This window comes from Harpia harpyja, chromosome 13 (assembly GCF_026419915.1).
Source record: "Harpia harpyja isolate bHarHar1 chromosome 13, bHarHar1 primary haplotype, whole genome shotgun sequence".
NCBI lineage: Eukaryota > Metazoa > Chordata > Aves > Accipitriformes > Accipitridae > Harpia > Harpia harpyja.
Window position 1 is genome coordinate 36,304,405 of NC_068952.1, and position 14,763 is coordinate 36,319,167.

The 14,763-nt window shown below is 37.9% G+C and overlaps 1 protein-coding gene across 1 annotated transcript in view; it reads left to right on the plus strand.

Moving 5' to 3' along the window:
• The window catches only part of GALNT2 (polypeptide N-acetylgalactosaminyltransferase 2), a 101,073-nt gene that overhangs the window by 46,238 nt on the left and 40,072 nt on the right, over positions 1-14,763 (plus strand). The window contains exons 2-3 of the mRNA XM_052806103.1: positions 7,618-7,708; positions 13,949-14,102. Coding sequence (XP_052662063.1) covers positions 7,618-7,708; positions 13,949-14,102 — 245 coding nt within the window. The remainder of the gene's footprint in view (positions 1-7,617; positions 7,709-13,948; positions 14,103-14,763) is intronic.

Genomic DNA, 14,763 nt, shown 5'->3' on the forward strand with positions numbered 1-14,763 from the left:
CCTCTGCGGAGATTTTTGCTTGGTTGGTAGGGCTTCTTTAGGCATAGTAGACTTGGGTTAGCGGGTGTTGTTAGAAGTAGCTGCTGGCAAGAAGATGTGTTCTTATCCACCCAGGCTTTAGCTGAGCAGGTGTGTGTTATTGCACCGTCTTGACTGTCCTCTCAGTCTGATGGCCACTTTGGCTCCAACAGCTTTTTCTCACTGTATGGCTGAAGAAAATGAAGGGTGTGTTGTAGTTTTTTGGGTTTGTGGGTTTTGCAGGTTTTTTTCGTTTCCTCTTTCTGGTGGTATACTATCTTGCCAATTTTGTAAGGCAAATAAAGTTTAGTTTTCTGCTTTCTTGGTAGGTGATAAGGTTGACCACTTAGTTTAGACACTTATTACTGGAGTGGATGAAGTCTCTAGGCAAAACGGAACATGGTTAATTAGAGGTCACCTGGAGCTGGATGCCTGAATGCTCATGGAGCTGTAAGAGTGTTGTGGGGTTTTTTTTATACCTTTAGGATCATGTTATATGATGTCAGATGCTTACAGAAGAATTTATAGTTTCTTGTAAAGTACCGAAATACAGTCTAAAACTGCATAGCATTTGTGGGCTAATCAATTAACCCAGTGTATATTAAAGCAGTGTGGGGATTTGGGGGATAAGTCATGCTGTTACTTTTAGGTTATCTTCAAATTTTAATTAGTTCCCCAAAATATACTGAAATGCAAATCTTCATATTTAACAGTTTACCTGTGCTTTAAAAGCTTACTGCCTGAATAGCCCTGCCTGCCTTACCTGAGGGTTTCTGTTGCTCGTTGGCTTTTGTCAGTTCAATAAGTTTATTGTGCCCAGAATTCTTAAATGAAGTGGAACCAGAACTTGCAGTTGATCCCTTTTGCTGTACAAATAAGTCTTCTGCTGCAAAGCTGGATCAGACCTTCCTCAGAGAATATGTATACATGTATATCAGAAACTTCAGATAAAGCATTATTTTTGTCTAATCCATTCTGGGTTTATAAAATGTCAGGTTTTATAGTTGTTTTGGTACCTCAAATAGTGCCTGTAAGCTCTAAAATATGTACTTTGCCGTAAGTAAATGTAAAATTTACAGAGAAGGTAGGGCACTAAGGCATTTAATTTTGTCTGGAGACTACAGCTTATAGTAATTGGCATTTTCAAAATGTTTTGAGTGTATTCACTGAGAGTATATCTAAACATATTGCCTATATATGGAGCCATCGAAGTATAATCTTCATACTTTTTCTCCCTTTTTTGAGAATTTGAAATTGCCTTCTTGTATGCATGAGGAGTGTGTGCGTGTGTTTGTTCCCCCCACACTGGAATCTTCTATTTTTGTTTTGAATATTCAAACATATGAAAGGAATGTACCTTTGGCAGCAATTCACTTAAACTGAGTAAAGGAATAAGAATGAAAATTCAGTCATCTTTGCTGTAATAATTTCAGACATTACGACTAACAGTGGTAATCAAATATCACAAAGTATTTGTATATATGTTCACTGTTTTTTCTGTTCATTTCTGCTTCGCTTCTTGGTGTACTTGGAAATGACTGTTTTACTAATGCTAAGCAAGTTGGCCATCTAAGGAAGTCAGCATTTGTTTATGGGATATTTCCTGCTCGTGTTGCCTCTAAGAAGCAGTGTTCTAGGCATTTCAGAGCACGCTTTATCTCAGTTTTGTACAAAACATTTTTGCTGACAAGGGAAGACATGGGTGCCCTGTAATTTTAATTACATTAAATTGCTAGAGTGCTTGCCTGGCGCGTAGAAAGCTGGATTCATTTACTACAGCAAGAGAGACTTGGAGTCGTGTTTCTGAAGACCTCTTGGAAGGCAGCAAGCAAGCGTTGGGTCAGAAAGCAAGCCAACATGTTGGACTCTGTCCTCTGCTGAAGGTTCTCCTGGGTTAGGAGGAGCTGGCACTTCAGAGCCTGCTTAGCTATTCCATAAGCATCTAATGTGATGTCTAATTAAAAAATTGTAAATGGAATCGGGGGGGAAAAAGAGAAGCGGATATTAAGTGCCAGCAGTAGCCAAGAAAATTGGGCTTTGGCTGCATCTGTGGCTTAGGCAGCTGTCGGACTTTGCTCAGCTTTCAGTCCTTTTCTTAGCTAAGCTCTGTAAGGAGCCTTCATGCTTGGTTTAGGGATCTGAATTGTAGCAGGCATTAAACCGTTGCAATGCCAAGTGCTGCTCTACATAACATCAAAGTGCTTCTGTGTATCTGGCCCCAAGTACATGATCACAACAGAAGTATATGAAGTGCTGAGAGGAGTGTTGTCTGCAGTGAGAGCACCCCTTCCAAAATCATCTGGTGATTTGACTGATGTGTACTGCATGATGCAGTGAAGCCTTGTATTAGGCCAGCTGGATCAAATGATGCTCTTTGAAGATGTTGCCAGTATGCAGTTTCCTCTTAGAAAATCATCAGTGAAGGAAATCTGTCTGCAGTTGGCCCTTGGCCAGCACCTTAAAAGCAAGTACCAAAACAGATATTAAGCCCTAGCGTGCATTTTGTCCCACGAAGCCATGTTTCTCAATTATTCTATCTGAGTGTATGCTACGAAGGCAAGTAAAACTTTGCTTTGTTCTGTGTAATTCCCCGCTTTGTATTCTGCGTGAACTTCTTTGAAAAGTAGTGTTGGAACACGGTGATGAGCAAAGCAGTTGGTTTGACCGTGTCTAGGATAGCTGGATGGCTTTAGCGCTTGGATAGCTCTGCATTAGCCTGTGAGATATTTTCATCTGTCTTGCTGCCATTTCCATGGAAGAGACAGTGAAGAGCTGTCCAGGTAGCACATGGTGCAGTCATAGCTCCCAACCATCTCCTTTGCCCGAATGTTGCATGTTGTTTGGCATCTGGGTTGCCTGAGAGAGGAATGGCTTGTTTTGCAGGCGCGTTCAGCTCCCATTTAAGATGTTTTCAACCACAAAAGCTTTGCTGAAGTCTGTGTTGAGTTGCCACTTGTAAGGCGTGTAGTACCTTAATATATTTGGTGATGTTACATGTTGGTAAGTTGTTCTCTTGTTGATAGGAAGCCAGTGTAGGATAGAAATCTCTGCTATAATGAGATCTAATACATAGCAGCTAAATGTCAAATCCGTGATGCTTGAAACTTTAATTAAAAGAAAAAAAAAGTATTGGAAGACAGAAATAGGAAAAGGAGTAGTGGTTTAAAGTGGGGATTTTTTTATAGGAGCAATACCTAGAGACTTGGATCAGTTTAATTTTTTTTTTTTTTTTTTTTTTTGTGCCAAGTGAAATAACAATTGACAAAACGCTAATTGCTTTGCAGTGCTTGTAAGGAATATAGTATTCAATGCAAACAAATATACCAAAACCAGAATGGTAAGTGGTCTGGAATATCTAAGTAATGGTAATGAAATTATCCACTAATGTACATCTGTATATAATTACAGCTTTCTAAACTCAAATGGCGGTAGTCTTAAATTTCTTGTTGAATATGATTGTGTCTTGTTGTAGATGTGTAGAAATGCTGTAAAAATGTGTTTGACTCTTGCTTTGCATTTGTACTACCTCATCTTCCCTTTCCCTGCACCAGTCAGAGCAGCTGCAAATGTGTCACTAATCATTTCAAGAAACAATTTTTTCGAGTCTAGCTCTTGAAACTGGAGTTTCATATTGCACCTTTGTCACTGGAGTTTCATATTGCATCTTTGTCATGTCTCAAATTTAATCTATAGGGTAGTCTTAATGGAGTGGGTGATTTGAGAAGGAAAAGAAAAGGGGGTAATTGCAAGGTTTGTAAACTGATGTAGGCTTTCTGAGGCACAGAAGGTTTACCGTATCCTGAAATAAAAAGTTGCTGCGCTTCAGTGATTAATCAGCATAAAAAAAGCACCAAAACCAAACCCCTAACCCCCCCCAACTGAATAAATTTAACCATAATGAATTGTGGTTATGGTTTGCAAGGAATGTTTTAACAAGTTGGCAAGTAAATGTACATCACCTAACTTCTGAGCTTTTGGAGTAGCAAAGGTATTTAGAGAATAGGATTTAAAAGTTACAGTTAATTCAGGTTTATTTGGTACACCTAATATATTACTACAATACTGTTGTAAGATTTCCCACTGAATGGTGTTGAAAGGTTGCAATTTTCTTTCTTCGCGTGTCATCTGGTACTGAATCAGGAATTAATGGGAAGCAGTGATATGATGTGTAAAATTAATGTATGCCAAATCCCTGCAACACATGCATTATAGCTGGCGTGTACTTATTTTGATGTTGCTATATGTGTCCTGGCCTGAGAAAACAACTGCATGAACAATGACCCCAAATGCATTCCTCTAGTGGCATTCCACGTGCATCTAATGTTTGGTTAGTGTCTCTGCTAGTTGGCCGGCTACCTTTTTATTTTTGTCAGTAAGCTCAAAATACTTGTCCAGGTGTATTTACAGCATTTACATACTTAGGTTGTAGCCTGATATTTTCAGCTTTTTTAGTATGTCAGGAAAATAGTATTTTAAAGTATTAAGTACTAATAGTATTAATATACAGGAAGAGGCATTAGCCTTTTCTTTTTAATTTTATTCATTCAATCTCCCTCTTGTGCTCTCATGATTAAAGAGCTGTGCCTCCTCTTAAACGGTTTCAGTTGCTTTCAATCTTGCCTTAAGCTTAGCTTTTTGTATGAATGACTTTTGTTGGTGCAAGCATTATCTTCTACCAAGAAGATTACTCATCAAATGCAAGCAGCCTTTTAAGATCACATTAGAAGTTGGGATTTTGTTTCACTCCAAGCAAGCTGAAAAAGCAACTCTGTCCTGTGATGATGACAACATAGGGATGTCATTTTGACCATACGATTCATTTGTGTATTGCACCAAATTAACATGCTGAAGCAATTTACAGTCAGAGATGTAAAGAGACTGGTTGTATTTATGTCTATGGCTTTAACATCTGCTTTCTTCTCCTTTTGTGCACTCGAGTTCTCTCTAAAGGATATAACACATTGTTTGCCCCTAAAAGGCATGGGGTTCCCATGTGTACTTTCCAAATGCTTCATTGGGTGAAAGTTGGTGCTTACAACAGAACATCAGTTTTAGCAGAGTAGTCTTTTTTAAAAATAATTAAAATAGACTTCTTTTGGAGAAGAAAAATACCACAAAGCCCTAATCTAGGGCACAAAGGTTTGAGGTTAATATCCCATACTCTCCCATCACTATATTGTTTTATAAGGAGTCTTAGGAGGCAAGTTGAACATCCAGCAATCTGTGTTGGGAACTTTCATCCTGGCAGCTTGGCTCACCCTAGAATGTCTGAAGGCTGTACCCAAGCAGTTTCTTAGAAGCCTCAAATTTATAAGCATTCAAAATGGCATTTAGCTATAAGATCTCTGAATCTAACTTTGCCTTTGGTAGTTTATGTTTATTAAAAAAAACCAAAACACAACAACATCAAAGTCCAAAGTGAAAGAACTTGATAAATAATTATGCTTAATGGCACAAGCTCCTCAGCTGGAAGGATTAATGGGAAGGCAGATTTTTACCCTAAAGACTTAGAGACTTAAACTCAATAGTTTTTGTTTAATTACAGGAGACAGCCTTCCAAATTTTTTTCATTGCTTAATAGATGTGTTGCATTTATTTTTCAACTTATGTAGGTATTTTTTTTTAGACTTGTTACAGCAATTTTGTATAGTGAAGAGCTTCGTGGAATTTTGCAAAACTTGACATTCTTATTCGGAAGATTTTTCTTCCAGCTACAGTTGATACTTGCACTTATTGTTTCCTTAGTATTGCTATCTATAAAATGGTGCACAAAGCCAAATAACTAGTGAAATACAACTTTCTAGAACCATAGAAAGCTTCTGTTTCAGTGTGCTGGTGGGACTCAGTGCACAGGGACAGACAATTTCCCTCACCAGCAGGAGCTATGATCATGTTCTTGAAATGCATTGTGTGTTTTGGGGAGTGTTTGGGGGGTTTTGGTTTTTTTGTTGTTGTTGTCTTAAATCTTTCTTTAAGCAAAGCTCTTGACCTCCACGAGGCCCAGTGGCCCAAAGCATGTACCAACATGGTGAAATGTAGTTTAAGAACTTGGACAAATTCCTTCTCTCTGGTATCCTCGATGCATGATGCTATGAAAAATATGCATTTATAGCATTTCATGTTTAACTGATTTAGTGTATAGATAGCTGTTTTTTTCTGAAAATGATTAACAAAAAAGCATCAGTATTCAGTTTTGCATTTCAGTATTTTAGAAATTGGATGCCTTTTTTCAACATATTTCCAAATATTAGTGCCTACTTAGCTTAGACACTTAAGCTGAATTTACATTGGAAAATTCAGCCATACTTGGGGACATGCTGAAATGATATAATTTGTGGTTGAAATGTTCCCCAACATAAGTTTGGCCCATTTCAACTGCTTGCTATTCTACCCAAAGAATTCCCAGATGTGGCTAAGGAGCTGGGATGGCAGAGACAGTTTACAGTATGCGGTTTGTACACCATCACCCTGTTCTGGAGACTCTGACAGGTTCCTAGAAGAGATACGAACTGTTCTGCACTGCTTAGCTGCAGTGCCTAGTAAAGATTTAGGTGCACTTATTGATTAGTATAGGCATAGTATTGTATCTTCTTTGTCTTTAGCAGGGTTGTGCAAATAAAACCGGTATTGTAACTGGGACTTCTTCAGTGCAGATGTAAAAAAGGAAACAGAATTTCCTTTGGCAAGCGTGCAAGAACAACAGAAGCTGATGGCACTTAAATCAGTTGGCTAAGCGTAGTGTGCAAATCGGCATACAGTTACTAATTATCTTTTTTTAAAAAAAAAAAAAAGTTACCCTCTTCTCTGCTTCTTCCAAATGCATAATGGGATCATTCCAGCTTGACGTCTTGTATTTTTGTGGTAATGAGCATACAAGAGTGTGTGTGTGGGGGGGTTCTGTTGAAAGGAAAATGAGATTTACAGATTCAGAATAAATGTTGGAAATTGGAGGAGGGGGGAGATGAAACTTTTTTTGTCCCCTCTCTGCATGGGTATTATCAATATTACTGGAATCACAAATCTAGCAGAGTTGCCTGTAAATCCCAGAAAAAGCTCTATTGAAATGAACACATGAAAATAGCAACTTGAAGATATATTGGAAGTTTTTTTCCAATAGTAAGGCTGCCACTCTGGATATAACTGCTAGATAACCTGACTTCTCTTTTTCAGATAGCTTTCCTATTTGGGCTGTTCCTTGCTAGAGTAGGGCTTTCTTCAGGTTTTGTTTAATCTTTTTGCCTGCATTGCTCATTTGAGTATTACCAATTTTAAAATAAATAAATAAACAAATAAATAACTAACTAAAATTATTCCATCTTTCCTAATACATTTCCTTCTTAAACATTTCTTTTTTTTCCAAATAAGAATCGCTGCATAAATTAAATGCAAAAGCCTGTCTTAAATTTTTGTTCTGTTTTTTTTTTTTATGTTTTTCAAGTAATAGAGGAAATAATCATCCTTTCTCTTAAAATCCAAAGTTAGCTCTCTTGGACCACTTCATGAGTTTAAAATCCACAAAACTTAGTTATTGCTGTTTGCTTTGAAAACAAAATAAAATCAATTAAGGAGATTATTTTAAAGATTATGTACTTTTTTCAGGAGGACCCAAATGATATCAACCCCAAAAGGAAAGACGTGCGTGGCAATGATGGGGAGGACAAAGCACAAAGTGTGGAGACGCTGCCTCCAGGTATTGCAGTAACATTTGTTATGAAAGATCCGTAGCCATAAAACATTTATCCTTAGAAGCTGTAAAATACAGCAGTTGTTGTGATTCTAATCATTCTTTGTAGTTCGGAAGTGGTAGGATTATGTTAGCAATATGTACTTCTCTATTCTTAAAGCTTCAGCTTTCTTAAATCTTACCTGCTTCACTGCTCCTTTGGGTTTAAAGCCATAGAGAATGTCACTCTCTGCTAGTATGTTTGTATTGTCCTGCAATAGGTTTGAGCTGCCGTAAAAGCCTCTCGTATAAAAGTAGTCTGTTTCTCTCAATGGATAATGCTGGCAGGCAACAGGCAAGTTGCCTTGGGACTATGCTTCCAACTAAAGATTCAGCCAAGGTTCATACTTTTTTAGTTTTGTCTAGCTTTTGATGTGGCAGTTTTTCCTGAGTGTGCTGATGGTGTACCTTTATTTTTCTCATACTTGCTCAGTATTCGTCACATGCTGGCAAATAACAGAGCAACGTGATTTTTGTTTTATTTGAGTGAAATGCTCTTATGCCTTGAGGATGAGCTAGGAAAATTGTTAAGGAATCTTCATTTCATGTGACTGCTTCCATAAGCTTCTTTTGCTGCTTAACTGTTTCATGTCGGTGAGATTTAATATGTAGCTAGAATTATTGTACTAAGGAATACAGAAATAGTAAAATGGATTTGAATATTTTACGCTGTATTGAAAAATTTTACTGTACAAGGAGGACAACTTCTGATCAGATAGCTTCACAACACGTTTTACTCCTCTTCTATTAATCTGAATGTTTGGCTTACGAATTTGGCTTAGCCAAACATTTGAAATACTATGAGGTCTTGAAGAAAGAACTAACCAAGGTAAACTTTCCTTTAAGCAGCTGGAAGCTTCCATCCCCAATAACGTGTGAGTTATGATTTTTGTTTTACAGTGTTAGACTCCTGGTACAGTATAAGCTGTTTGACATTCATAGCTTTTTTTCCTGTAGCCTTTGGCCTACCTTGTCTTAGCAGCTTTCTGGAGAGGAGAAACAAGACTCTGGCTATGTATGTATGCTTTTTTGGCAAAACCTTTACTTTGTGTGTGAATTGGGAAATAAATCCTAAAAAGTTGAAGAGCCTGGCTTATTTAACTTGGTTTCTGGCAGATCTTTTCAAGTATTTTTTTTCTTCTTAATAGAACTCTCTGCGAATATTGTTACTGGAATTATAGGTCAGCCAATTTTGCACCTTCCAGCTACCATTCTTATTTCCCCTTTTGAATGTTTATGTATTCTGGGCCAAACCCTGTACATGTCCTCTAAGACCTTCCTTTCCCAGTGGTCCTAAGTAACCATTTGAGTATTAAAAGAAGTGGGAAGTGTCAGGGGTTGAAAGGGAAAGATATCAGAAGCTGGAGGGGCTGAAGCTAGAAGTAAAATCAAGTGTAAAGTCGAGCAGGTCAGGCTTTTTTCATTTCATCTGTTGATTAGTAATCTCTTATGGCTTGACTTAACAGGCAGGAGAATCGTTACTGCAGTAGTACGAGAGTCTCAAATCAAACATCAAAGGCTACACAGAATTATGTACTCTTAAATCACTATTTTGATTATCTTCAATTCGTGTAGGCAAACTTTTGAATCCTTATGGCAATGAAGCTTGGAATTCATATTTCTGCAGATTCTTTGCACTGTTTTAATGCAAAGTGATTGAATTTTAGGAGGGATTTGGTTCAAAACTTTCTTGCTTTTCTACTGAGGCTAGGAGACCTGTAGTTTAGGTTTCAGCATTATGTAGCATAGTATCTTTCAGAACTTCTTGGAATTATGGAATTGTTTATTATCTTTATCTTTAAAATGGCTCTATATAAAGATTAAACTGTTGGGTTTTTTACCTTCTGTACATCAGAGTGTATCTCTCTATCCTTTGTCATTTGGTGACTTTTTTATATGCTGCAAAAGTCTATTTCTTGTTTTGTGAAAATAGTGATGTTAGCTTTTGTAGTTAGGAAGACTGACCCTGAACTGTCTGCATGGATGACTAAAGCAAAACTGTGTAACTGGTTCGCTGTAATGACAGGAGTTTCAGCAGTTACTCAAACAGCTCTTTTTGTTAGTTAATGAAGATCTGGAATCTCTTAATGACTGTAAGTCAAAATAATCATATTTATATCAAGTATCCTACTGGTTTTAAGCTGTATTGAGTCAGTAAGAGGGAGTGCAAGCTATTTAGGAGGTTTTGTGTTCATCTATTCCTACTCTTTGTTGCCTGCCACTTGGTTGTGCGCAGATTTATCTGCTGTGCTTTCTTTCCTTTTCTATCTCACTTTGAGCTGCTCTTACTGTTATCTGACTTTTCCCTAATAGATCTGATTCATATTGCGCATGGTTGACAGGGCCTTCTGCTGCAGCCAGAGCCAGGCTTTGCCTCCTTCCTGGCTCCTGACGCCAAATTCACTTGTTCTTATATTCTGTGGGCTGTCACTGCTTTTCAGTAAATTTAGCTCTATGAAGTGATTTCCTTTCTTCTCAAATTTACTCTATGCTTTCTGGACTAGTGTTGCATTTGCTGGTTTTAAAGCCTTGGAAAATGGCAAATGATACATTTTAAATAATTTATATCAAGCTCTACTTGGGTGGAAACTGGAATGGAATAAAATGTACCAAACTAGCACTATTTTTTAAAATACAGCTACTTATTACAGGGCAAAAAAAAAATCAAAACGTGCTTCCTATTTAAAATCAACTGGCTTGTTATCAAAAATAATAGCAGTGAATTGCACTATTTTTATTGATTGCCTTCTCCCAAAACTTCAGAGTTGGGAAATACCTGGGACAAAAAGAAACAGCTTCATTGGACAAGAGAAAATGGCCTCAAGTTGCGCCAGGGGAGGTTTAGATTGGATATTAGGAAAAATTTCTTTACTGAAAGGGTTGTCACACATTGGAACAGGCTGCCCAGGGAAGTGGTGGTGTTGCCATCGCTGGAGGTGTTCAAAACGCACGTAGACAAGGTACTTCAGGACATGGTTTAGTGGGCATATGGTTGACGGTTGGACTCGATGATCTTAAAGGTCTTTTCCAACCTAAACAATTCTATGATTTCACCTTTTTCTTTCTACTGAGCTTCTCAGGCTCAGAACAGTCTGTAAAATAAGCAGTTCTTGTCAAAACTAAGTTTAGCACTGCAGCATACCCTGGTTCCAGGTTCTTAGCTGGTTCAGTGATTTTTTTTTTTTTTTTTTTGGGGGGGGGGGCGGGATGTGTCTATTTGGTAGCAAACTCTGCAGTTCATTTACTGTTGAGTTTAAAAGATTAATTTATTGCCATGTGAGATCTCAGTACAGGCAAACTCACATTTTCTTGAATTTGAAGTTACAAACTTGCTTAATTTAAGTTTGAAATAATGTGGCTGTGTTTTCTGATACTCATTCCACCTGGCAAAGTCATTGAAACTCAGGAAACTACAGAGCCAGCTAAGTCCCCAGAAGAAATTAAATCAAACATGCTCCTATTTGTGTAGCCGAGGGAAGCATACAGCAGAAACAGTACCTATTATCGGAAAAGGTTTGTTAAATCACTTCTAACTTCAAAATTTAGTTAATAAATTGTCAGAAAGGCAAGCCTTTCAGCAAAAGGAAGGCTGCACAGTATATTTAGCTTTGGATCAGCTTTTCATTTTCCAGCAGTTAACTTGAGCTGTTAGCACTTGTAACCATGTGGGCAGCCCACACTGCATGTTGTAAGTTCATGAAGAACACAACCTGTTTTAAGAAAAATTCTTGCAACTGCATCACCCTTATCACTGATGTGATGCCCTCATGACCTCCTGTGTTTTAGCTACTCTTTCCACTGGATGGAAGGCAACTGGAGGAGTGGATGGGGGTGGCAGTCCTGAAGCAGGCATAGCATTAAAATCCATTGGAAGTTGGAGTGTTTGAAAGTTGAAAGTCCTATATAAGTGCATTTTAAGTGTAGATTAGATTTTGTAAAATGCACCAAAATTTTTATTTTTAGACCAGAAAAGCAGTGACATGACATGTTCTGTATTTCAGAAAATATTCAATGTATGTTCCAGATTGAAGCTATATTATAAATTAGAAGCAAGGGTGATAATGTAGTTTAGTTATCAAGGAGATTGCAAAAGCTTTGGGAAATGCTAAGGTAGAGAGTTATATGGGGAGATGATCTTGGCATCTCTGTTTCTTCTTCCAGTTTTCTGAATCAAGCCATTCTTGCATTTTGTATAGTTTTGTTGCGAGTGAGGTTTGGTGTAATTTTTGTAAATAACTCTGTATTGGGTTATTTGCAGTGTGGTAGCTGGCTGAGGTGTAAACTTGTTTTCAAAGAAAGTTCCTGGAAATATTTTGAAGAATGAACCTGAAAGGCTAAGGAAAACTCTTGGCAGTCTGTGGGCTACCAACAGCAGCTGGAAAGTTTCCTTTTTAGAGTTCTTTCAGTAACTGGAATTTGAAAATCTGTATTTCTTCCTCCAGTTATTTTCCTATAGTTTCCCTCTGGGCTGCTTCACCAAGTGTCTATTAAATGTTGTGCAGTTTGTTTAACTCTCTAGTTCTGGCTTCTGTGTCTGTGTGCATGTTTTAACTTCTTTAGGATGGTAATTCAGATGTAAAGATAGTTGCTTAGTATTAACTGGCTAGCTTTTAAACCAGTAATCCAAAAGTATGGATGCTTTTCTCTTACTCTCTGACTTTACTTGGATGTTGGAAGTTTCTTAAAAACAAACCAACCAACCCAAAACTACGTCCCCCCCAACCCCGATATTTTTGTCTTACAACCTCCACTACCATCTGATAACCAAATAGCACTTTGGGTCCAAGTTGCTTTTGTAGATGAGCGCCTCGGATGATCCTGAGATTATAGAGAATTTTTAATAAAGTTGGTGGTATTTGGTTAAACAACAGACAATTATTTTGTTTAACGATGGAAAGTATTCTTTCAATATCAGGATCTTCTAGCAGGAGTTAACGCACCATAGGTGGGGCATGGCTTATGGATAGAAAGCTGTAAATGAGCCCTACCGTAGCTTCCATGCCGTGCAAACCTTGAAACATCTGAGCAACCTCCAACTCTCATCAATAGCTGTTAGAGTAGTATTCCCTCTATGCATATCAGCTTAGTTTAGGATATGCCTGAGCTATATTATTTGTCTAAAAGTTGAACTTGAATGGAGTGACATCTCTGCAGCCTGCTACTTACTGACCTTAATTGAAAGTACCTCAAAAACTTTGTATGTTAATGAAGAAAACAATGAATATTAGCTCCTCTAATCTGTAATAAATAGTGACCCCAAAAGACAGCTTTTGCTTTGCAGGAGATTCTCATACACATCCGTGTTAAAACAAGAATGTTTGTATTGCACTAGAACTTGAGCTCTGATTTTGAGTTCAAGGAGGTATAAATTTGCTGTAGGTAACACAGGTTTGACTGTCAATAGGCCAAAAAGTAAACATTCAACCAGAGGTAAGAATTGATAGTTTTAAGACATTTGGTAAATATCATACTGTTGTTTTACACCTGAAGATGGAGAAAGTCCTGAAACTTTGTTCCTGGTGGCTGGATGCCAGTCTAACTTTCCGTGTTAGTGCCACAACCACTCACATAATAACACAGTCCTTGTTAAAGAGGAGTTAATCAGTTCTGATTGTAAAGGGGGTTGCCGTTAGGTTGTATTGGAGAGCGATCTAGTGCTCTGCCTACATGTAATGCTGGGTTTTGAGAATAATGTTGTCTTGTACTTCTAAAAGGCTTGTTCCTCAAATGGTTTGATTATAACTGACTGTGCTTTTATTTATGCAAAGAGACAGTAAATTAAATTATAATGTCTTTGAAGTCTGGACTGGATCTTAAACAATAAATGTTTCTTGGATAACTTTATAGCCAGATCATCTGCCATATTAATGCCTGGCAATATGTGGAGGGTTTTTTTTAAAATGGAGGTTGTGGTAGTTGAGGTTAAAAAAACCCAACAAACAAAATGAGCAAGATGAAGCATGGTCTGTTGATTACTTGTATAAACTGAGATCTGTAAAATTGTTCAATTTCATGTTAATTTGCAGGACGTTCTAGAGGAATTTAATAGGCAAAAGTGGCTGTTGATGTTACACTTAATACTGTTGCAGTTTGATTACTTTGTTGCAAAATTGAAAAACAGGCTATTTCATCAGTGGTTAGATTGCTGAATGCTATTCTTTAAATTACGAAGATTAAATTGGATATTTTCCTGTTTTTCTATTGTAGGAAAAGTTCGGTGGCAAGACTTTGATCAAGATGCTTACGTTGGCGCTACCATGGTGCGATCTGGTCAGGATCCATATGCCCGCAATAAGTTCAATCAGGTAGAAAGTGACAAACTGCGAATGGACCGAAGTATTCCCGACACTAGGCATGATCAGTAAGTGCTAAACTGAGCCATGTTTGACTTGGATTAACCCTTTTGCATTTATGGCTTTTGAGCAGCAGGTGGTTTTTTCTAAAGCAGGAGCTCTCCAGCTTTTGAAGTGACAGGAACAGTAAACTGCAGTGCAATCCTCGAACAGTGGGTTAAAGAACAATGAATCTTATTCAAGTTTTTCTGTTTCCATGGCTTCCATCAGTGTGTACTCTGTATCCAAACTGGTGCTGCGTTTCAGTCTCTTTTTGTTCCTGTTTATCTGATGGCTTTTCTTGGTTCCTACATTTGTAAGTCTCTTTCACTGTGAGGATGATCAAACAGTGGAGCAGGTTGCCCAGAGAGAGTGTGAAGTCCCCAGCCTTAGGGATATTCAAAGCCCGATGCACAGCCTGCTGTGGCCGACCCTGCTTTGAGCAGGGAGTTTGGACTAAAAGATTCCAGATGCCCCTTCTGATCTCAGTCACTTTGTGATTCTGTTGTTCTAAGTAGGTGATGATTGTCAACTCCAGACCTAAAGGAATCCATTTATGCACACCCCAGTGAACATAGGACAGAATTACACTTCAAATGCTTAAAAATTTTTGCTATGTCAGGCTGCTTGTGCAATTTCAGGAAATAGTACACTTCATAGTAAGGAAAAATACGATGTTCTTGTGGGTAG